Source organism: Castor canadensis, chromosome 7 (assembly GCF_047511655.1).
Source record: "Castor canadensis chromosome 7, mCasCan1.hap1v2, whole genome shotgun sequence".
Lineage (NCBI taxonomy): Eukaryota > Metazoa > Chordata > Mammalia > Rodentia > Castoridae > Castor > Castor canadensis.
In genome coordinates, this window is record NC_133392.1 from 78580748 (window position 1) to 78605302 (window position 24555).

Consider the following 24555-nt stretch of genomic DNA (forward strand, 5'->3'; position numbering starts at 1 on the left):
TCTAAAGCAATAGGCCAACATTTTCCAAGTTTGGCTCAGGGGCTCCTGGAGCCAAGGGTAGGGAGGCAAGTTTAAGACAGTTTCATAAGAATACTAAGATATTCTATTGCCTTTCTGTTCTCATTCCCTTATGAGTATAAAGTAGTTTCCAGAGGCTGAGAAACATGCAAGATGACTTGTTCTCCCAGACCTTAAAGGAATATCTTCTTATAATTTAAAGTGTCTTAATAGAGTAAAAATTGAGCGATGTAACTCATATAGAGACTGTGGGAGTCCATAGTGATCTGTAACAGTGTAAAGGGGTCCCAAGACTGTGTTTTAGAGGTGCATTCTAGTTGTTTAGTTCATTTAGCAAGTATTCCTCGAACATTTGTTATGTGCCAGGCCAAACAGTAGTGGCTTCAAAGTTGACACATTGTTCCAGAAACATCTATTTATGAACTGTGATAGGTACACTGGAAGAAATTAACAGAGTACAGGAAGTAATAAGGTCTTTTTGAGGAAAATCTGAGGAGAAACCATTGATGAGGGATAGGTGTAGGAGTGCCCTGGAGAGGCATGAAGGGTGGAGGCAGGGGCTGGGCAAGGTGGAGGTTGCTGGGCAACAGCAGAGCAGAGCCAGGCAGGGGGGTTGACCAACATGGTGAGGCCAGTGAGGGCTTCAGGCAGATCTCTGAACCTTCTTTTAGACTGGGGGATTGTGTTGGCAGTATGGCTCAGTGATAGAATGCTTGATTTAGCATGCAGTGAAGTCCTAGGATAGGTCTCCAGCACCACAAAACAAAAAACAGAAACAAAATAGTGCTTGCCTAGATTGGGTATGGGGGTGGTGCTTTAAAGTTGACTGATTCATTTGCCATCTTCTCATTTGGCTTTGATGGAGGAGCCGTATTGTAAAGTTGGGGGTATCATGTTCCCTCTTTAACATTCTCCTGGGCTCTGATTTAATCCTTGCAGTTCTGTGCCTCTTGGGCCAAGGCTGGCCAGATGAGCAGCCTGGGCAGCCTCTTTTCATAGCAGTTGGTTGGACAGGGTGTCTGTGAAAAATGAAGTATTTTGTAGTAGGGGTGGTACCTGTAGTCTACTGTGTGGGTCGTCAAACAGTGGTAGGTCTGTATGGAAGCTTCCCAATGGAGGTGGTCCTGCCATGGTGTATGTGGCCTTTTTATATCTCCTCTGATTTTATTTGATCCTTGCAATAGACCTGTCTGTGGCTTGTTGACCTGATTTTTTAAATGATTAAATGCTGCTTAATGGTGTGATCAGTAGAGTGACCCCAGAGCACAGTGAGGACTTTGGAGTCAAAGCCATTTTCTCAAAAAATTCTTGGCAGTGAAAATATTCTTCAATTATGTTTGAAAAGTTAAATATTTCAAGGAAGTTTCAATAGTAAAAGGTCTTTTTGAATGGTAACTGACAGATACAGCCCTTTCACCATGTTCTTCCTGGTGATTTTGGACCTTTATGTTTTATATCTGTAGTTTCTGGGACTATAAGTCATATTTGCTCAGCAATGGTTGACTTTAGTGTAATTTATTGAAAACAAATTATTTTTTCAAGATTCCAGCTACAGTGTGGAGACCATAGGAAGGTGAGCCTTAAGAAAACCTTCCACCTATGGCCTTCCCACTAGATAAGTGCCTTTCATTGTGCTCTGGATAACCCAAGCTCCCCCTAAAAGGCCAGCAGAAAAGAATTCATTGTTAGTGCTACTTGCTAGGCAGTGCTAATGAGAGTCATTTATAATGGAAATCCTTTTGGCAATCAGTACTTTTTATTGTACAATCTCCTCCATGAATCCTATTTTGTGTTGTATATATTTACTTTTTTTAGTGGTCAGTTTAATTCATTGTATTTGAGAAAGCTGGTTCTTGGCACAGCCTTTCAGCAAGAGTCAACACGTATTTATCAGAGCAGCCACAGAATGGCCTCTCCTCCTTTAATTGTAGCTTATTTTTAAAGTTGAATACAACTGGGTATTTATTTATAGAAACCAGAGTGTCTCATAATGAAGCACTGGTTTTGACAGAGTAATTTCTATGCTGAGCAGAAAGTTTGCTGAAGTAATCTCAGTCTGCACATCTCAGTATCTAAACACCAGTTGAGACTTTATTTGTCTCTGTTATGTGAAGTTGGACTTGCTGAGCTGGCAGTTAGGAGCAGATCACTGTCTCTTAGTTTGGAGTGGGAGGATAAGTAACCTTTGTCAACTTCCTGAGTAGGAAACACAAATAAAAAGGTGACCTGGTAAGTAGGATTTCTAAATCACAAACCGCTCCCCCCACCACCCCCCGCAAAAAAAAAAAAAAAAAAAAAAAGGTGTCCTGCACGGTCGTCTGGAACCTGTGAATGCCCTGAGGTGTTACTGCTGTGGTCAGCTCTGTTGTGTAGCATAGTTGGCCTTAGAATTCAGAGATTATTTTGGATTGTACACATAGCCCCTGTGGAGTCCCGTGAATGCTTAAGGACAGAGAATTTCCTCTGGCTAGTGGAAGAAGGGGAGTCAGAGATTGAGAATGGGGCAGGGTCACATGACAGGACAGGCATGTGGTCTTTGAGGAGTAGCCAGCAGAGTTCTTAATCCTAAACCTGCTAGAAACTGCATTCTACCAACGACCTGAAAGAGTATGCAAAGGTTTTCCTTCCAGGACCTTTAGGAAAGAAGGGAGACCCTGAGTAGAGTGTCATATCACACTGTGACTAGACTTCTGGTCCACAGAAACCAGGACAATAAATTTGTGTGTGTAGTTTTCAGTTGTTACAGGACACTGAGGCAGTTTACCAGGAAGCAACATTTTGTTGTGCCTACACAGACTCAGTGGACTGTTGTCCTAAGGCTGAGCCCTGAGAACAAATATGTCTCACATTATATACCCTTGCAAGCAGGTTACAGAAGCAAAAAGCAAAGCTCAGCCCACAAATGGCTGCATGTGACTTTATTGGCTATTTCATTCCCCCAGTGCTATGTGACCTTCTTCATGTTTCAGTTCTTCAGGTTTTATCTCTCTGCTTTGCTATCCCTTCCTCCTGCCTCACTATCAGAAGAACACAGCCTGTCTGTTTCTCTTTTGGTCCTCCTCCCTGCTACAAAGTCACAAAGTTTGTAGGGGCACCTCAACTGAAATCTCACACAGGTGGCAGATGCTATCCATGTAGAGGGAAGACCTTTTATTGAGGGAGTTCTTGGCCGCTCGTTTCTGAATTTTCTGTGCTGACAGAATAGCATGACCTCTTTTCCTTATTTTGGTGTTTTGTGTTTTCATTGTAGAAATGCAGTCATGCAGTGACTTTCAGTTTACTTTGACCATGATCCATACATAGTAAGACATAGATTTTACATTGAAACCCAGTTTACTCACACACACAACTGAAAGAGAAAATTTCCTCCAAAAAACTTAATCCTTATTATTTGTGTGTGTGCATATATATATTCCTAAAGAAGAATTAATGGGTTAAGGTAAATGTGCTTTTGTAAATCTGAGGTTATTTTTATACAGCTTGAGATTTTACCATTTTCTTCTTCTACCAGCATTGTTTAAGTATGTATGCCTCTTTCCTCACAGTTTTGCCAATATGGAAATTCTTTTACTATTATTATTGCTAATGATATGTCCTTGTAGATGATTTGTACTTCTCATTGTGGGATAGGTTAAGTATATTTTCATGTTTTAAGAGTCCTCTGTACACATTCTTTCCTATTTTTCCAATCAGGTCATCAATTTGAGGTCACTTGTAAACATGAGCCTTGCTTGCTTCTTACCCTCTTGTCAATTCCCTTCTCCAATTCCTAGCTTAAAAACAAGCTAACCAACCAGACCATTCCTTGTGGCCCTATACCTTCTGATGTAAATCACACAGCAGATTCACATTTCCTAGAGGCCTGAGGCCCCAGTGTTTGCAGGGAGTTTTGCTGGTACAGGAAAGGAAGGCCAGGAGGGTTTACAACAGAGAAGAAGGAAGGAGCAGAGAAAAGAAGCAAGGGAAGGAAGTGACTACAAAGAAGGTATATGGGTGCCCTGCAGTGAGAAAGTGGTATGTTCTTGCCCCTAACTAAGAAGGAATTCTCCTGAGGAGTGTGTCACATAGCCATTGTGGTATAGCAAGCTTTCCCAGAAGGACACAGAGCAGGAAGGGGGTGCCAGTTCTGTCAAGGATATATAGGAAGCACCCCTCCCCTGTACTGGGGTTTGAACTCAGAGCCTCACACTTGCTAGGCAGGTGCTCTGCCTCTTGAGCCAAGTCCTCAGCTCTTTTTCCTTTAGTTATTTTTCAGGTAGGACCTCATGTTTTACCCGGGTTCTCCTACCTCCAGGATGGCAGGTGCACCCTCGCATCCAGCTTATTGGTTGAGGTGGGGTCTCACTGACTTTTTGCCAACACTGGCCTTGAACCTTAGTCCTCCCAATCTCCATCTCTCTACCAGTTTGGGACATGAGCCCCTGCACCTGGCTATTGGAAGTTTTGGGGTTTTTTTTGTTGCTGTTTTGTCTACCATATGTCTTGCTAGTTTTGTTAGAATAATTCAAAACAAGACAACTAGTAAGAGAGAGACTCAAGTATAGCAAAACAAAACTGTCTTTTAGACAAGGCATTTAGGTTTTGTCATTCCTCAGAAATAAAGTCATCTGAGATTTAGGCTTGTGCAGAACCCAAAGTTTATTTTGGCATAAATTAGTTACAACATTTTAAGAAAAGGGGATTTTCACAAAAATTTTTTGTTGTGAGATTGCTTCACATTCCTTTTCATGACTGGAAAGTCTCATTTGGAAACCAGCAGAAAGCTTCAGGAACAGAGGGCTCCAGTTTCCTTGGTACACACCAATTTTCCCACTGTGAACAGTTGTGCCTCTTGTCAGTAGCTGTCATGTCCTGTGTGATTGGACCCATGGAAGGGAGAACTTAAGTGCTTTCAGAATTAGTTTTCTGTTGTTCAGACCTCTGAGCTGGAGCTGCTGCTCTGAGGAAGAGCTGGGCAGCTGGCGAGGTCCCAAGCTGCCCAACCCTCTTTCCGACTTCCTGATTCCTACCTTCCCTAGGTACTCACTGGGAGCCATAGGTTTCCTTTTGTTGTTAGTCAGTCCAAGCTTCTGCATCCTTGCTAGGAGCCTGCTCGTTTACTAAGCTTGAAGCCAACAACAAATAGAGCTTTTTGAACTCATTCTGCCGATATGGCTTCATCTTGAACTTTAGAATGTGCTGTCTTTAGCTGGCGACAGAGAACAACCTCTTAGGGTAGCTGAGCCTTGCTGGTTTTCTCATTCTTACTAGAGAAGTCAGAATTTGCTCAAGTTTATAATTACGTAAAGTAATATCAGATAGATTTTTAAATTTCCTTGAAACTTTGTGATCTAATAACAGAGACTTGTTCTATCATTGGTGGGCCCGTTGGACACTGTTTGCTGAGAGTGCTTGGCAAGGATGAAATTAGGGAAGAAACATTACCTAGAAGGTGCCAGGACTGCCCTGGTTTATCAGAACTGGGCAGGCAGCTGTAGAATCTCCTTGCCCTGCCAGTCCCACTGCCTTTCCTCCTTGGGACTGCCACACATGTCTTACTGGCCTTGGTTTCTGCTGAGAGTGCAGGCACACCTGTGTGAATTCCTGCAATGCCAGGCAGCAACTGCGTGGGGAAGTACACACAGGTGTGGATAGTCAGTTTCATGAGGCTTCATTCTGGTATTAGGCTCTCCCCTCCTACCTCTGAGCCTTGCCTTCATGCCCTTACCCCAGTGTGCACAAATGTGATGGTACCAGAGAACTCTTTTTGAAGTCCAGAAGGGGAGTAGAAAGCATTCTCTTGTAACTTCAGATTCCTGTCTAAGACCTGCCTCCTCCCACAACACTGACCCTATTTGGGCACTATTCTTCAGGAAAGTACATGGGACTTTCTAAGATAACTTGTAGGACTACATAGTTCCCTCTCTGTGATGGGAAGAGAGCTTCTTTCCATACTTCACTTCCACCAAATTGAGTTTAACACAAGGAGGAAGAAGAGATGGCTGATAATAATGAGGAGACCAGGGCACGAATACAGCTGGACATTCCTTCCTCCAAGTCTGCTTGGGGAAGGGTGGTTGACAACTGCATTTCTCTTCTGTACACTGTGACCAGGCTTTCACTTTCATGGTGTGTTTTTGGCCTTCTCTGTAGAAACTGAATAGAGAACCAGTCCCTGCAAGAAGCAAAAGTAGTTTTTGAAGGCTTGTGGAGTCTTTCTTTCCCGCCTGTGCTGGGATTTTGCAAGGCACGTGTTGGAACCCCATGCCCCAAACCTTTTTAGCTTTAGTTATTTTTCAGACAGGGTCTCACGTTTCTGCCCTGGGCTGGCCTCAGACCATGATTCTCTTACCTCTGGCCTCTCACATAGCTGGGATCATAGGTGTATGACACCATACCTGGCTTATTGATTGATATGAGGTTCTTACTAACTTTTGCCCAGGCTGGCCTCAAACCTTGATCCTCCCAATGGCCTCCTGAGTAGCTGAGATTATAGGCTGTGTTTTTGTTTTTCAGTGCTGAATGATCAATTCCAAGGCCTTGTGCATGCTAGGCAAATGGTCTACTACTGAACTACATTCTCAGCCCTCATGAAGGCTTTCAGTGTCAGAATGGTGTTGGGACTTGAGATGTTTGGACACTTTATAGGTATCCTCAGTCTGTCTCCCTCTTGGTAACCAACAGTAAAGCCTGGTACCAAAGGTCTGGTGTGATCTCTTCAGGGCCACAGGGAGCTTTCAAGGGGTGGGACCTACGATAGTTGCCTGGGAGAAGGGTGCTGGAGAAAAAGGAGAATGGCCCATGCATGGTGCCTATGGGACATGTGTGGGAAGTAACAGTACCCTGTCCACATAGGTCCCAAGGCCTATCTCAAAGTTGTGATTGTGGTTACTTAGGAAATACCATTTTCATGTCTCCAAGTATATTGAACTTTAGATTCTTGAGAACTTTGTCCATTAATGCTTTTAAAGAGAATATGCCCAATCCATGTGCACATTCAGTTAGAAAAGTATGGATTCTTTGCTGACTTAGAAGATGTGCTAATTGAGTGACACTCAGTGGTCAGTGTATACATGCATCATGCTAAAAGTAACTTGTGGATCAGGTTCTTGAGTTGGATTTAAAATGATGCTTAGTCTTGTGCTGCAAGTAGGAATAGTGGTCCAGCCCCAGTCCCAGCTCTCTCCAGGCTGACATTTGCTGCATGGGGTCAGGAGTTTCTGGTCAGTGGCAGTATGGTTCTGGTGGCTGACCGATGTCGCAGGGCTGATCCTGTAGGTGGAGTACCAGGATGAGAGCACACTCCTGACGTGCACTGAGAGAGTAAATTCTAGTCCTCAGCCTGGGAATGGTGGGCCAGGTAGAGCGCCTCCTAATCAGGGAGCAAGGCGTTGGGAGGTGAGTGGCAGGGTGGGCTTACTTGAAATATCAGAATTACAGCACCGTTTTCTGGAGCCCTTTTGGCTGCACAGAGAAGATGCTCATTCAGGATTGCTATCCAAAGGAGGGAGACATACATTTATTGGCATATGTATGTAGCCTACCCATGTATGTTAGTGACACGCTGCATATGCGGAGATGAAAACTTCCTGTTGTCTAGTGACATTGTAGCTGTCTTAATGTCGTAATGCAATACATTACTCACCTGTTTGTGGTGACATTGGTACAAACCTGTTGCACTGCCCATTACACAAAAGTATAGCACTTCTAACTATATTTGGCAGTGATAATGAATGGCTGTGTTACTTACTGGTTTTATGTACTTACTGGTTTTATGTACTTACTGTACTAGGCTTTTATCATTATTTTAGAATATGCTCCTTCTACTTATTTGAAAAAAAAAGTTTGCTATAATCTTGATGTGGTGGCACATACTTGTAATCCCAGCTCTCAGGAGGCTGGGGCAAGAGGCTTGTGAGTTTGAGGGCAACCTGGACTATATAGTGGAACCCTGTCTCAAAAAACCAAAAAAAAGGAAAAAAATTACTGTAAAACAGTATGCTGTGTTAGGCCAGCAGCAGCCACATCCATTGTGTGTTTACCACATCTATTTTTGACAGTACTAGGGATTGATCTCAGGGCCTTACGCTTGCTAGGCTTTCATTCCAGCAAAGTCACGTGCTTTCACCTGGACTGGCCTTGGATCATGATCCTCCTACCTCTGCTTCCCCAAGTAGCCAGATTAAGGCATGCACCACCACACCTGGTTTACCATGTCTCTTGGTCACATCAAGAGTAAACATGAAGTGACTAAGCTGTGCCATCTAGATTTGTGTAAATGCACAGTAATGAGATCTCCCAGACACACACTTATAACGTGTCACTATAGCTGTATAAAGGGAGTGACAGCCCCAGAAACTAGAGTATGTCTTGCTAAATAAAACACAGCTAGGGTCCTACAGGGGCTGGAATGGGAGGCCTGGGTCCTCTAGTGGTGATTGTGCATCCTCAGCTCAGCTGCTCTCCTTGTTGGTATTTCTTTGTCCACTTCTCTTCTCACTGTGGTACTTCCTCTCTGTCCCTAGATCTTTTCTCTAATTTTGGCTTGTTCACTCTCCCTCATACCCCTTATTTTATCCTGTGAGCTATTATACTGTATATTCTTTCAAATGTAAATTTTTAAATTATTTTTCTTAATTCAAAATTCAAAGATTGGACCTCTTGGGAGTATCCTATGCCCAGGCTCTGGGATGAGCTCTGGCTTTGTGGCCCTCTGGTCAGGTAGTCTCCCTTTGTGTGGTGAGCTGTGGCAGGGTAGTGAGGTTTTGTGGACCAGTCAGTGCATGGCACTGTGTGTGAGGGTGTCAGGTAGGAGAATGCTCTCAGTGGGCCAGCCTTGAGGAGGGCAGTTGCAGGAACCAGGTGAAGGAGTGGGAGGATAGGGGCTTGGGAAGCAAGGAAAGGCACATCGCTTCACATGTTCATCTTTTACATTTGCACAGCACCTTTCAATGCTTGGCTTCTTGTCTTAGCCATGAAATAATTAAGTTCAGATGTGTAGGAGATAAATGGCCACCAAACCAGGGGCAGCTTGGAAACCATACTCTGTGGACTTGGGCACCTCTGACCGCGCTTTTCTCCACAGATAAGAAAAGAGTACTGTTGGAGTTGTTTTGCCTAGGCTAGTTAGGGATGCACGTTCCTCACTGTGTAGTGAGGAATAGCAGGCCTTCTTAGATTTTCCCACCCACTGCCATTCACAAGGAAATGGCACTTCCAGATCCCATGGTTCCTTCCTGAACACTGACTGAATGTGTGTCGTTGCAGGCTGCGAGTCCTCCATCTGCATCAGCCCCGGTGTCCGCCTTCTCTCGCACTTCTGTCACGCCATCCAACCAGGATATCTGCAGGTAACACTCTGCTTCAGGGGCTACCATGGCCTGTGTCACCAGGAAACACACATTAGTGTCCATAGGTTGTTGGTTTTCCATTTGCTTGATCATTCTTTCTTGGTTTAAACAGTTGGCCCAATTTAATGTGCTGTTTGATCATCAAGTTTACTACACAGTCTCATTTCTTCACTTTGATGTCTATTCTCTTTTAAAATTGATTTTACTTCCTGTGCTTTATTCCACTCTTCTGCATGCAGTTCCAGTGCAGTGTTTTCTGAGTGTTGTCAACACAGTCCCGTGCAGTCTGCTGTTGTCTTGAAATCTCCTCAGTGCCAGAGTTCTTTCACACAAGGGCTCACTGTGGCAGTTATCTGTAAAGACACATTTCAGGCATCAAAGAGAAATTCCTTTGGTTCAGAATGGATCCAGGCCTTGAAGCCTGCTAAAAATACCAATGCCAGAAGAACACTAAAATTCTCAAAGTCGCTAAATGATATTGGTCAGAAGGCCCAAGATACTTTGGAAAGCTTTGACTATGTGGAAAAAACCTGTTCTGAAGGAAAATTGATACTCCCTCAAGATCCATGCCTCAGAATGAATGGGCTCCATCATAAAGAGAAAAGAGCATCAAACTGCCCAACTCCTGGCCATCCCAAACATTCTTGCATTTCATCCCTTTCTGCCAAGCATTCTGCTGCCTCAGAGGTGGAAAATGGCAAACCGGGTCTGCACATCTCACTTTTGGAAGAGAAAACAGATGGCGAGGCTGGGTGCAAAAGCAGGCAGCTGCTCCGGTGCCTGTTCTCACTCTCCCACAGCTTGAGTGCAAGCAGCCTGAACAGGTTCCACGAGCTGGAGAGTCATGCTACCCACCTGCACACCACCAAGTCCTCCAGCGGGCTAGCAGGAAGCATGGGCTTCTGCTCCGACGAAATGGGAGATGACGATGTCTTTGAGGACAGCGCTTCCGTCAAACTGAAGAGCAGAGTCCTACAGGCACCCTTGTGCTCAGTGGAGAAGGACAGTGACCTGGATTGTCCTTCTCTTCTCTCAGAAAAATGTCCCCCCATCTCTCCCATGTCCACTTCAGGGGATGCCTGCAGGTTGGTTTGCCAGGACCAGTTCTGGCTGTATCTGCTCGCACCTCTGTAGCCTCACCTTGCTTTAATATGTGAAGTTTCAGGAAAATGAGCAATAAGCCAGTTGTAGCCAGTTGTGGGGTAATTGTTTTCTCCAGGAGAATGGAGGATTGATGCCATTTGAAAAACTTAATTTTAAAAGAGGAAGAAGCTACACATATTAAAAGCCAAGATGACTCTGCACAACTAAAAATAAGTAGACTTTGCATAAAGAAGTTGGAAGAAAGAGGGCTGGAGGTGTGACTCAGGTGGTGGAGTGCCTGCTAAGTAAGCTCAAGGCCCTGAGTTCAAATCTTGGTACCACCAAAAACCAAAAAAAAAGAAAGAAAGAAATTGGAAGAAAGAAAATAGTGTCTCCAGCTTGGTGCTCCTGGTTTTAAGCATTTGCTGTCCCTTCCAGCCTCCTTTTTACTCCTTTCCCCCCAGTAAATGTGGAGAGAAGCTGTTCTTCAGCAGCTCCTTCCACTCTTCCTTCCTCTTACCTTGGGTGCATCCACACTCTGACTGAGTCCTGACTCTGCTTCCCATCTTTATCTGCCCTGCCCAGCATTCTTGTCTGGCCCAAAGCTCTCAGGATTCACTTTCTCTCACCACTCCAATGCCTCCCTCAGTCTCCCCTCCTCAATAGCAGCTATTAGATTTCTCATGGTTGGATCAGAAATATTGGCTCTGAAACAGACAGCCCAAGAGTCTGGCAAGGCTAGAGCCTGTCTTCTTTTCAGGACAGGTGTCTCTATCTGTTCCTCAGCTGCTGGAAAAGATCCCTGTTCTCAAAAACCTGTTTAAATTCCTTGAGATTAGTAGTTGTATCCTGATAAATGGTTCTTTGGAAATGGTTGCTTTAAAATTAATTCCCACTTCGTATTCTGAAAAAAGAAATGAAATTGCAGCACCTTGGCAAGTTTTTAGGTGGAGGAGAGGTGCTATGAACTCTGTTTCCTCCCCAGTTCAGAGCAGGAAGGTAGGGCCAGTGATTATAGCTGGAAAGCAAATGCTGTTGTCTTTTAAGTGACTGGTATTTTGGAGGGGAGAGTGCTGGTTTTGTTTTACATAGCAATTTTCCCTCTATTTTAACATCTTATGTTCTGGAAGATAACTCCATGTTGCCTTTAAATTCATCTGTCAGTGAAGTCTAAGTCTTACCTAAAAATGATTGCTTTATTGTTTCTTGTATCATTTTCCCCTCTCTGTTGCCAAATGCCATCCCAACTTCTCATGCTGGTGAGGTAAGCTAGAACTGCCAGTTGTAGTAGTTGTTTGCTTTTGTGTTTGTGTGTCTCCGTGCGCACAGTCACTTTTGTGGTGTGTGTTGTGGAGTGTTTCTTTGGGGGGATTTGGCCTCTACTGGAGAGTCACCTTCCCTGATGTAGGACCTACTTGCAATGACTGGTTTTCCTTCTGCCACAGGATCTGCCACTGTGAAGGAGATGACGAGAGCCCTCTGATTACCCCCTGCCACTGCACAGGAAGCCTCCACTTCGTGCACCAGTCTTGCCTGCAGCAGTGGATAAAGAGCTCCGACACCCGCTGCTGCGAGCTCTGCAAATACGAGTTCATCATGGAGACCAAGCTGAAGCCTTTGAGGAAGGTGCGTGAGGAGGGAGCCCTACAGGAGTTAGCCTCTCAGACCACAGCCACTTGCCTGTGTTGGTTTCTTTAAAAAGAGGGATTGGTGCTTATGTTTGCATTGTGGACCATTGTTTGTGGTGCTGAGGTCTAAGTCCCTCCCCGCAGGAGGACATTCCCTGTCACTCACAGTGCTTCTCTTTTCTTCACACTGAGACTGCTTGCTTCTCTTGTCAGTCATCTGGCCCTTAATCACAGACATCTTTGTCCTTTGACATCTTTGTTAGCATTTAGCTTCAAATGTCTTGTTCACATCTTGCCTCTCCAATTAGGGCTGTCTCTCCCCAGCACTCAGCTCAGTGTAGCACACAGTTTGTTTACACACACATGTGGTAAGTGTTTTCTGAATGAGACAGGGTGAAAACATATAGATGTCTTCAGGCCCTAGGTGGGTCGTGGGTCCCTTTTTTCTTTTTTTTTCCTTTTTTTTTTTTGGTGGTATTGAGGATCGAATCCATACCACGTTAGTTTGTGATAAAGTATAGTAAGTAGTTTGTGGTAGTCTTGCATTTTCCTATCCGAACTGTGATCTTCCTACCTCATACTCCCAAGTAGCTGTGATTATAGGTATGAGCCACCACACACAGCCATCTGCTCCCTTCTGATAGGAGCTCCATTCATGGCACTGGCCTCCTCTTCAGACATTAACAATTTCATACCTCTGTGTGCTCAGCACAGAAGGTCTTATTTGGAAAAGTAAAAGGTACTGTGGGTCTCAAAGCATCAATATGTAAATTTCCAGGGGAATCATACAAATCAAGTAACAGCACATGAAGAGGCCAACTTAATGCTAGTTACCTGGCGGCATGGAGAGAAGGAAGTACTCCTTGTGGTTAGGCCCTTCGCTGGGGAGAGTCAGACATCATAGATAGTTTGGGAACTGTTCTGGAAAGACAGGTGGGCTTTGTGCACAAAGTGAAAGGAGTTTAGAGAGAGTCAAATTGTGTAGAAAAGCATCCTCTTCCGAGGTGAGGGTAAGAGTTTCAGGGGATCTGAAAGGGTCAGGCTGTGGGTGTCATGGGAAATAATAGGAGTCAGGGTGTAGGAGACACTGACTCTGTTTTAGGTGGGAATCCCAAGGATCTTGCTAATTATAAAACTCCAGCAGAAAGCAGTTGAGTGTTAGAGAAGGCAGGCACAAATTACTTGATTATTTAACCTAAAATAAGCTTTTATTGGGTACCTACTCTGTGTTATTCTCTCAAGCAAAGTCTTAGACACTTGGATAATACAGATAATCTATGAAGCTCTACTTTACTCACCCTGTAGAACCACCTGGATAGAGTCTGTGGTCAGCATTGGCAAGGGACATGCAGTGTTTATACTTTGTTCTTTCTCTCTACTTTTATGTTTTCTTCTGGTTCGGAAACCAGTAAATGAGAAAGAAATCTGGCTATTTGGAGTAAACTAATGAGCTCCTAGAGGAGATGGCACTAGCAGAGTCTGCTTGTACCAGGAACTCTTAGCATCGATTTCAAGCTGTTGCTGCCAGAGTAGCAGAGGACCAAAGAGTGAGCGCCTTCTGCCATTCATCTTCACAGTGTGACCCATTGTAATGTGTTGTGGCATCATCAGTCCTTTTCTTCCACTCATCCATGTCAGTCAGCACATCACGGAGACTAAGGTGTAGCGGCCAGGTCTCAGGCAACCTGTTTTCCTCAGGACTGAGATCCCAGCTCCTTTGTCAGGCCCTTCACTGTCTGCCTGTAGGCATGAGTGGGCAGGGAGTTCAGTGCTAAGCTTGATGCCAGCTTACATTGTGTAGAAAGTGGCTGTGCCTGGTACCGGTTGAAGCCAAGTGTCTTAGAGACAGCTTTGGGTTATTTAGGGAGCTTCATCACCACTTTCACCATGGTCCTTTACAACTTACCCAAGCCTCATGCTCTGTGTGTCATCTTTCCAGTGGGAAAAGTTGCAGATGACAGCCAGTGAGCGCAGGAAGATCATGTGCTCAGTGACATTCCACATCATTGCTATCACCTGTGTGGTCTGGTCCTTGTATGTGCTCATTGACCGCACCGCCGAGGAGATCAAGCAGGGGCAGGTAACAGGTAAGCATTGCACACAGGTACTGGGGACTTGGGTTTGGAGCATTTTCCAGTAAGGTCATGCACATCTGGTTTTCTGGAGCATGCCAGACTCCCCAGAACCCCTCCTGAGAGAACACGATAAAAGGTGGTAGCCACTCTCTCCCTCCCTTTTGAGGAGCGAGAATTTGATGTGTTTTATTTACTTCCAACCTGAAGTAAGGTGTCCTGGTAGGCTGACTGAGTCTCTCCCTTCCAGGAATGCTAGAGTGGCCCTTTTGGACTAAACTGGTGGTTGTGGCCATTGGCTTCACCGGAGGACTTCTTTTTATGTACGTCCAGTGCAAAGTGTACCTGCAATTATGGAGGAGGCTGAAGGCTTATAACAGAGTGATCTATGTTCAGAACTGCCCAGAAACAAGCAAAAAGAATATTTTTGAAAAGTCTGCACTAAGAGAACCCAACTTTGAAAATAAAGATGGACATGGAATCTGTCGTTCCAACACAAACTCTTCTTCTTGCACAGAGCCTGAAGACACTGGAGCAGAAATCATTCACATCTGATGGTGTCGTTTTCCTGGGCGTCCAAAGAGAGCTGAAGGAATTCGTTTACTGCCAATTGTGTACTTTTCTTATGTCCTTAATAGCATAGATTGGGCAGGTAACTTTTTATAGTGGCCTCTCTTTCTGATCCCTCCTTGATGAATCTCCTGAAAGCCCTCCTGTGAGCCAGGAACCACTTGGTTGCACTTCTGCCAAGCTGCTCTAGGGGGCAGGAAGGTGAGGGACCCCACACAGCCATGATGGGGAGCTGACTGAGTTCCAGCCCAGGTCTTGAGCAGAGTGAGGGAACAAAAGGCCCAGCAAGGCTGAGCAGGAAGTGGGTAGGAGGGCCTGAGGCACAGCTGTTCCTAACCCAGAGCCCAGCGTTGGGGAGGTCTGGCTGTGGTGAGAGGATTGCCATCTTACTAAGGAGAGCCAGGGAAATGGGATGGGAATGACTTCTACAAACACAAAGTTGTGCCCTCCCTCTGCTAATGCTGCCACACTGGCCTTTGAGTAGGCAAGGCCTTGCGGTCCTGTGTCTGGTGGCTTATGATTCATTGAACAAACAGCACTTTATAAAAGAGAATCTTTATTTTATGATTCCTTTGTCTAGTGGGAAAGACACTTCAAAGAGCGTCACATGTAGAAATCTTCCCTTTATTACCCTTTTTTTATCTCTTTAAATCAGAACACATCTGAAACACTTTTGCCTTATGTACTCTTGAGTAGCAGGATGCCCTCTGCATGTCCAGAAGACAAGACTCATGGCTTGACAGTGTGAGGGACAGGTCCGAGGCTTTTCCGTAACAGAGTTGGTGGGAATTAATGGATGCTAAGTGGCAGCTAGCATAATTCCTGCAGTTTCATGACTAGTCCTTACTTCATAGTCCTGCTGTACATTTATTTGGTCAACACTGGCAAAGAAGGGTTTTGAGATCTTAATGGAAGGAAAGGAAGCAAGTGCTAAAGACACAGTTGAGTGTTTAGAAAATGATTTCTTGACAGATGTCTCCAGTTGGTGTGGCTGTATGCTAGAATAGCAGGTGCATGCCATCTACTGTGGGCACTCACTGTGGGTGCTCCCATACTGGGAGGTTCTGCAGAGTCACCACCCAGGGCCAGGAGACAGGCAGGCTGACTTTAGGATGAGGCCCTGGCATGCGTAGCAAACTGCCATGGGCCACTGATTGTGTCACTACCCTCCAACCCACACCCATCTATTGTCGCCTTAACTGGACCAAACAGAGAGGTTGGTTTAGGGGGCCCTGGCCCCACACTTGGTCCATTCTGTCATCAGGGATTACCCCTCTGTCATTTTTCATAACACAGACAAAACGAAATCACCACCATCAAATGGCCTTCACCCCTTTAAAAAGTCTGAAAATTTTCTTCTTGAAGCCCAGTATCATAGTGCCAGGCAAACAGTCAACTCTGGGTGTCAGCCCAAGGCCTGCAACATGACATGGGTGGCCCAGAGGCTTATTCTTCAGGTCACTCTGTCACCACCCACTGCGTATGCAGAGCCTTCTGGATGGGACAGGGCAATGCCTATGGTCCTGTCCATATTTCTTGGAGCCTTAGGTTCCTCACCTGTCCTGAGAAGAGGATGAAGCAAACATGAGACAAACTCTTTGCGGTTCAGGGTAGTCCTGTAGTTGGCTTTGAAAGCCAGGAGGAGGTTGAAGGAAGGGTCTCTTGAGCCTAGATAAGGCTTGTGAGAGCAATCCTTCTGCCTCTGTGTCTGACACATGGGGTCACAGAGCCCGGTCTGTGAAGCTGCTCTAACTTGGCTTTCTGTTGGCCAATGGGCACAGTTCAGACAGCTGACCCTGAGGTCAACCTGCCCTTGCTGTCTCCCAGGCCTCATCCAGCCGGTTTCTGTGCTTATTGTGCCCCAAAGTGCAATTACTCACATCCCTTATCAGCCTGGGGACACCAGGCAGCTACAGTCTGCCCACTCAGGGGAGCTGAGCCCCAGGTCAGCCCTACCTATACCCCTTAGGAACTGCCCAGACTAGTTTTCCAGTCCTGTTCACCTGTCCCTGTCACCCTTCAATGGTAGATGAGTGGTCAAACAAAGACCAAGATAGTTTTAAATGTGATTCCTACCCCAGTGGGCCCCTCATGCTGAACTTGAAAAGTACTGAGACTTTCACAGAGAGGAAAGTGTGCATAGGTGGGGATAGCTCCTGAGCCACCAGCTCTGGAGTTGGGGAGGGGGCTGGCACCCCCTTATTGCAAAGGTGTCTTTAGAACTGTGACCCCTGTGTTGTTGCCATGCAAACCAGATGCTCTACAAAGCCCTAACCCTTCTTTTCAGAAGGGCCTGACCCCATTTCCTTTCCAGTCACTCTGCAGATGGTCTATCCACATCATCTTCTACTCCCGTCATGGCACTCAGCCACCCCTTGCTTTTTTTCCTATAGGTCTAACTTAGCATCTGTGATCCAGCAGGATCCCTCTGCCTACCAGCGATTGAGTGAAGTAGTTGGTGAGGGCGTGCTGTGCTGCCCTTTAGCTGGGGTTTCCCAATCTGTCCACTCGCCCTCTAAATGCTTCTGTGGAGCTAGCTATCCCATTTTGCCTCAGTCTGTGCCTGGCTTTAGTGGGAGGGTGGCATGTGACTGAACCAAACACAGTGGAATGAGGCTCCAGGGTCAGAAGGGCTGATGCTTACGGGCCAGGCAAAGGGGACTAGGGAAGCAGCCTCAGGGTGTCACCACCAGTCCTCTTCTTTAAATGAGTTTTGCCCCATGGGTCAAGGCCTAATTGCAGGCCTCTGATTTTAACTTCCAGAAGTAGCTTGGGTGTGTGCCCAAGTTTATTGCAAGAATTTCTTGGAAATGCTGTAAAAGTTCTCTTAAGTTTCTGTGTCTCTCCTTCAAACCACTCTTCAATCTCGTAGGCCTAGTTTGCAGTTCTGTAGTTGTAGCTCCCTGGCCACAAATGTGTGGACCTCAGGCAGTGGGGCCAGTTCTGGAGCTTGGAAGGTGCTGCATGGTGGGGGTTGTAGGGCTGGGACTCACAGGGTGAAGAGCCACACCACTTTGGATGTGGCTTGGTGCAAATATGCATTTGAAATACTGCCCCTTTGAATCTGGTTTGAAATATGCAACTTTTCATACCTAGTCCAAGGAAAGACCAAAACATAGAGAACTAAAAGCATTTATCTTTGCCGGAAGTAATTGTTCAAGTTGTGCAGCTGATTTGGTACACATTTAGATACAATGTTTATAGAAAGTTAATTGTTAATAAAACCAAATTTACACTGGCATGCGTGGTGTAGTTCCTAAAAGGCACTTGACATTTGAAATTTTTCTTAGAAAATTTCTAGTAATCTAAATGTCTAGTTTTGTATTCTTTTACATATGTTCACTGTTTCTCAGTATTACCACTTGAATAATTCTCTGTACAGGGGGTTCATTTGTGCTATACTGGAGTTGTCTTAACTGCAGCAATAAAACCTTTCTTTACAAAGGAGTTTTGCCATGAAAGTGTTTTCCTGTGAGGAGGCAGCAGACCCTCTTTCTTTCCAGATTCTTGTAGCTCACACATGGGGAAATAATATCCTCTGCCTGTCCCTTAGACACAGGACTGTGGGGAGTCTGGAGGGCCAGCAGGACTGTAGTGAAAAGGGAGGCATCACACAGGTGTGTTGCTGCTAGTCTGGACTTTACTTGGACTCATGTCTTGAGGGAAGCCAGGTCAAGGTTAGGGTATGTCTGACAGCAGGAGCAGTTGGCTGATGTTTACTGACACCCAGCCCATCTAAGTAAGACAATCAGGGACACCCATTGGTTCCTAGGGACAGCTCTGATTCCAGGGACAGTTCCTAGGGTCAGGCTGCATCTCCTGACTTGTGCAGGGTTCCCTGAGGGATGGCAGTGCCACTGGTCCTCAGACTGCAGACTGCCCACAAAGCTGTGAGGGCTGGGCTTCCCCACTGTGTTCTCCAGGGTCAGGATGGCATAGGGCGAGGGAGGAAGGGAAAGCAGGCTCGCTCAGTATGCTGTGTGCCCGCACACTTGGGAGCTAAGCAGGAGAATATTTTGTGGAGAGACGAAGGGCCTGGAGGAGGAGGCCTCCACACAGAGTGGAGAAGGCCCATAGAGCCACTAAACCTGCTTAGGAAGGTCTATACTTGGGACTGGGTAGAGGCCAGAGGCCCCATGGACTCAGAACAATAGAGCTAAAAGAGAAAATCACTCTTGTAAAAACAACTAGGGTGCTTTGGAGACCAATGACTGTTAGTAGTTTGATGGAAGAAACACAGGTGGGATCGGGATCTTTCTTGGTATAGGCAGGCTTCAGGTACGGGTGCCCCAGGCTCTTCTGTCTTCTGACACCAGCCATAATGATGGAATAAGGGCTGCTACAGGGCTCACGTCTAGGCAGGCTTTTTTTATTATGTGAGAGATAGCAAACTAGTGCTCAGAAGTAGCCTCCTGTTTTGTGAGTTAAGTGTGTCTTGCTACTTGGCACATAGTCGTGTATAGATGTCCTTCAGCTGACCTGCAATGGCAAAGTTGGGTAAGTAGCTGGGATGTATTGTATGGCTCACAAAGCCTAAAGTGTTTACTGTGTAGTCTTTAATAGAAAAAGTTTGCCAGGTGCTATGGTTTGAATGTGGGTAGTGTTCCCCAAAGGTCTGTATGTTAAAGGCCTGTTCCCAGGGAGGTCCTATTAGGAGGTGCTGTGGACCACTAGGAGGCGGGGCCTTATGGGAGGGCCTCAGGTCATTGGGAGCATGCCTTCAAGGGGGATCCGCCTCTTCTTCTGTGCTGTCTGCTTCCTGGCTTCTGATACAGGCAGTTTGCTGTGCCACACACTTCTGCCAGGATGTGCTTCCCTTGCCAGAGGCCCGGAGCAGTCTTCTCCAGAATGAGCAGCCAAAATTAACAGTTTGCTTTGTAAGTAATTGCCTCAGGTATTACATGATAACAACGTGAAGCTGACTAATGCACCAACTGTAGATTGATGTGAATGGTGCCCCTGGAGTTGTTGGTTCCTGTGTGACATCTTAGTGACAGGGCTTGGAGATGCCACTGTGACCTGGAGTCTGAATTGTGGGGTCTGGAAAGAGCCCAGAGGGCAGTGCAGGAGGGAGAGGGGAAGAGCATGCCTTCTGGAGCTGAAAGTTTCTCTGCTGCTCACTACTTAGGTATCAGGCCAGTGCAAAGGAGGATGTTTCGCAAGGCTCACACCAGTAGCTATGCTACTCAAACACCCAGCTGCTGGGAACCAGGAGATCCAAAACTGACTGACAGCCTCAGCTGCCACACCTTTGAACTCACTCATGCCAAAACCACTACTCATTCCTGCCAGATACATGATTTCCTGAATTGGATGATTTGTTTGAGGAACTCCCTCCTATTAGCCGGAGTGACATTTTCAAAGAAGCTGCCCGTCCATCCTCCCTTTCCTTACCAATGTCAGACCTGTTCACCACCCCTGCCTACTCCTCTTTTCTGCTCCCTCCTTGACCACTAGTCTTGTGTGCTCCACAGTGGGGGCGGGGCTCACAAGGATGTGGAAGCTAAGTGCCTCCAGAATGTCTGTGTTTAAAGGTCATTCACAAGTGTGGTAGGCAGTTCTGGGAGGGGTGGTAGGAAGTCTATGGCAGTAAGAGGCTCTAGACCTCAGTCTCTAGTGCCCACCTCAAGAGTCAGGGTTTCTTAGAGGGACTCAAGTCTCCAGGAAGACATGTCTATTTTCTCCCCCTTCCACAGTGGCTCTGGTGGAGTCCTTTTACCTAGACACGGAGCATCTGGCTGACTACCTCAGGAGAAACTTCTAGAAACCCTGGAAATGTATTGATGTGATTCTGAAGGCAGGGGCTAGAGGGCTGTGGGATGGCCATGGTGTAAGAGGGGACAGTAGGTCACTATGCCAAGGCTAGAGCCTGGCTCTGCTTCCTGGGCCTAGGGAAAATCATATTGCAAACCCAACCTCAGGAGAAAACAAGCACCCAGCTCCCACGAGTATCTAAAATCTGTTGGCTGGGTGTCCTACCAGGAGGAAAACGAGGGTGTGGTTGAGGCTGGCATGCCAGCCCTGGGTACATGCAGAGATGTGGGTTCCCTGCCTGCCAGGGCTCCTCTCATGGGGCGACCACATGGACGGGAGAAACGGCAACAGGACACAGCTCTGAAGAGAGACAAGCCCTTAGCTGGGTAGCAAAGGAGGCCTTTCCAGAAGCAGTGACACTGAGACATGTTCCACAGAAAGAGTAGGAGCAGTCTGGGAAAAGAAGATGGGCAAGGGACCTTCCATCCAGGTTTGGCTGAGAAGGCTTTTGCTCACATGGAATCAGCAACTGGGCTTATTTTATGGCAGTAGGGGCAATGAGTTGTTTGAGATGACTGTTTTAAATGGATTTATTTCTATGACAATCGATTCTTAATTCACGAGAATTTACTTGGGCACCTACTCATACGCAAGAAATTAAGCATAAATAGAAAGTAATTCCATGTCCCCAACAAAAACAGATTTGGCTGTTGCTGCTTGGGGAGAAGTGCTGAGATAGGTGTGGGGAGGAGACCATGCGATCCTTCTCTGTGTAGGAAGGTCCCTGCAGTGTTTGCACACTTTAATCAAAGTATGGGGTGCCCTAAAGATGGAGGGATAAACAGGAAAATGCACTGAAGCTTTGCTATAAAGTCACCCTTCTTAGAGTACACTTTGGATTGAAACCAGTTCACCTGGGGCTGAGAACGGACTTGTTGGTGTTGGAGGAAGAACAGTGAGCTGCCAGGAGGCTGGCTCCACACCTGGAGCCAGGCTGGAGTCTGGCTGGCCAAAGCAGCTGGCCTCCTCAGAATGAGAATGGTGCAGACGGGGCTCAGATGGCCACGCTGTTGGGAATCCGGTCTGGAGACAAATAATAATAGGGCAGCTTTTTGTTCTTGTTGCGCTCAGCAATCACACTGACGATGGCCTCCAGGTTCTTGCGAAATCGGGTCATGGCCTCCTTCACGGGCTTCTCGATGAAATGCTCCTCTGGGTACATGCCCAGGAACAGCTGAGGGCCCAGACATGGACAGACAGGTTAATCTAAGATGGGACACATAAGCTGCTAGGCCCTGTGTCACCCCCAGAGAGTTTTTCTTGGGAGGAGAGGGAGGGATTTAACATCTACCCACCTCACCTGCCAAAAGTGTTTATACAAAGTACATGCAGAAAAGACATGAGAAATAATGAAACCCTGTCACTTAGAACAACATGGAAGAACCTGGAGAACATCATGTTAACTGAAATAAGCCAGACTCAGAAAGACAAACAGCACTGGATTTCATTCACTTGTGGAGTATAAAAAGATAAAAGTCTCATGAAAGTTGAAAGAATGGTGGTGACCAGAGAGGAAGGGAGATTAGTAAGAGGAGATGGAAAAGGCAGTCAGTGGGTTACTGTTAGACAGGAACGAGTTCTTGTGTTGTTACATAGTAGGGTGACTGTTATTAATACTGTAACGTATATTTCACAATAAGTACAAAGAAATGATGTATTTGAGGTGATGGAGATGCTATGACATGGTTATTACCCAGTGTATCCATGCATTAACACATCATACTTTTCCACTAAGAAATGCTCGGGGCTGAGGCTTTATCACTAAACTGGGGGAGTAACTACCACCACTGCCAGGTGTCTGTAAGAACTTGGGATGGTGCGTATGAGCAAGAGTGGTTAGGTTATGAGGTGTGGCCAGCCCTTTGCAGAGCACTTGCTTCCTATCTGGGCTCCAGGCTTACAGAGGCACTGAGGCCAGAAGGAGTGGTCGCCCTCTGGGAGGTGATGGGCTCATTTGCTCGCTCACACAGATGTCTGCAAGATAAAACTAGACATCCTTAAAAAAAAAATTGGATTATTAAAGTCAGAGTTTCAAGGTGGGAGGGATCTTATATTTAGTTGGCAGAGACATTCAGTCTTGATATTCTTTAACCAAGAAAGTCCCTCTAGTAGGAATGTGTCCTGTTCATACTGCCCTTATGTGTACAGACACATGTGCAAGGATGTCCTGTAAGGGACCAACGCATTAGCAAGGGCCTCAGGGCAACTTAGATGGTCACAAGTCCGGGGCTGGTTGAACTAGTACTGCTGTTCTTAGCAGCACTGAGGTTCTGCCCAGAGCAGGCCCACCAAGATGCAGCAGATATGAACAAGGTGTGAGGGTGCAATGCCTGGAAGGAAGCAGGAAACTTTCCCTTTGGGTGTTGGGAGGAGACCACATGGAAGAGCTTCCTCAAAAGCTGGAGTAGTGTGGAGAGCAGGGGGCACCACTCTGGTGACAGTGAGCCAAGCCTGTGCCCTCCCTTACCACACCACTCTGGGGAAGTGGGGGCACTTGTGGCCTCTTCTCGCCCCTCCAGTCTTGGAGTTCTGCATTCCTGGCTGCAGGCATCCAGCCTGGGCTCAGTCATAAACCCCTGAGGTTGAGGAATAGGTTAAACCTGGGGTGCCCTGCCTGGTCTCACCTCGTTTTCCTGAAACTGGCTCAGTGCCCACACTGCACCCAGATGCCAGCAGGAGCGGCCGCGGTCAGGCAACGTGTCCACAATCTGCTCGATGGTCACCACACCCTTGGTAGTGGGGGGTGGGGCCCGCATGGTAGGGGGAGCATTGGGGATCCAGGAGCACCAGTCATACTGCAGGACAGCACCGACATGCGTGGGCACCCCGAGAAGCCCAGCTGCACCCACCAGAGACCCACCATGGCCACACCTGCAGAACATGCTCAGCCCAAGTCCTTGCCCTTCCTTCCCTGGGGCTCCCTGATTTCCCCACCCCACCCCACCCTTGACCCCGTCCTTTTTTTCCAGGCTCAGTCCCTCCAGCAGCTCCCACCCTCCTCAGCTGAGCCCACAGAATCCTCGCCTGCAACCAGATTCCAGGCCCAGAGGCTGCTGAGGGCCAGCCAGGATTGTAGCTGGACGCTAGGAGGAGGAGGAAGGGGCAGGCCACCAATGGGTCAAGGGGACCTGGGTGAGTTCCCACCCAGATAGCTGCCTGGCCTGGCCTACCTGGCCGAAGTTGACCGCAGCGTGCTGGGCCGAGGCCGTGAAGATGATCACGGTTAGGTATTCAGACAGCTTCTCCCTGCTCTTGATGGACTTGGGGAAGCCTAGGGCGAAGCCAGGGGCCATGAGCCCCTCCCCAGGAGGAGCACCTGCGCCCCACCCCGTCCTGGCTCCCCACCCAAGTGCTGCAGGACCCCATCGGAAACACATTCCGGGAGGGGTCCAGCGGCTCAGAGCAGCGGCAGAGGGCTGCGGCCCCACCTGAGGCTTTCCTGCCTCGCATGCCGTACACGTAAACGTCCTTCACAAAGTCCTGCAGCTCCTGGTCTTCCTCCACCACCTGGTCACTCTCGTAGTACAGGCCCACCACTTCTGCCGTGAATCTGGCTCAGGAGGGGGCCAAGAGTAGGTTCCCCATGGGTGACCCTGTCGCTCCTTAACTTAGGATCCTCCAACCCCCATCAGTCCCACTGAGTCCGGGAAGGGGCTCCTCCCACAAGACCCCAGCCCGCACTCACTTCAGGATGGCCTCCCACACCAGCAGCCCGTCATCGCGGTAGAAGTAGTAGGGGATATCCTCTGTGCTCTCCATACCCCGGGCCTTGATGGCCTCAGGGAAGCATAGGGAGGTGTAGGTCAGATCCTGCATGGCCCTCTGCACCATCTGCACGTGCCCGCCACCCCCTGTGGCATTGGCCTGGATGGAAGGGGAGAGCTCCTGAGCCAGGCCAGCTTCCTGCCCCAGACATCCAGCCCCCAGCCCACACTTGCGTGGGTCAGCTGGGCACAGAGCAGCCAACCTATGTCCTGGGAGGTGGGGCAGAAGGGATGCTTAACTCAAAAGGCCAAGCTCCCCACCCCCATGAGGAGGTGA

General features: G+C 47.2%; 2 protein-coding genes across 10 annotated transcripts in view; one reads left to right on the plus strand and one right to left on the minus strand.

Moving 5' to 3' along the window:
* The window catches only part of Marchf8 (membrane associated ring-CH-type finger 8), a 124900-nt gene extending 106753 nt beyond the window's left edge, over positions 1-18147 (plus strand). For 5 of the 7 annotated variants that reach the window (XM_074079449.1, XM_020185480.2, XM_074079450.1 and 2 more), the window contains 5 exons: positions 9265-9347; positions 9587-10432; positions 11876-12056; positions 13998-14145; positions 14381-18147. In XM_074079449.1, coding sequence (XP_073935550.1) covers positions 9265-9347; positions 9587-10432; positions 11876-12056; positions 13998-14145; positions 14381-14685 — 1563 coding nt within the window. In that variant the 3' untranslated portion in view covers positions 14686-18147. The remainder of the gene's footprint in view (positions 1-9264; positions 9348-9586; positions 10433-11875; positions 12057-13997; positions 14146-14380) is intronic. The other 2 variants (XM_074079453.1, XM_020185471.2) reach the window with 2 other exon arrangements.
* A 2879-nt stretch (positions 18148-21026) lies between these two features.
* The window catches only part of Alox5 (arachidonate 5-lipoxygenase), a 65439-nt gene continuing 61910 nt past the window's right edge, over positions 21027-24555 (minus strand). For 2 of the 3 annotated variants that reach the window (XM_074079447.1, XM_020185466.2), the window contains 5 exons: positions 24200-24378; positions 23943-24064; positions 23685-23785; positions 23139-23309; positions 21027-21688 (listed from right to left, as the gene is read on the minus strand). In XM_074079447.1, the coding sequence (XP_073935548.1) occupies positions 21509-21688; positions 23139-23309; positions 23685-23785; positions 23943-24064; positions 24200-24378 (753 nt within the window). In that variant the 3' untranslated portion in view covers positions 21027-21508. Of the gene's footprint in view, positions 21689-23138; positions 23310-23468; positions 23598-23684; positions 23786-23942; positions 24065-24199; positions 24379-24555 lie in introns of those variants that run through there. The other variant, XM_074079448.1, reaches the window with a different exon arrangement.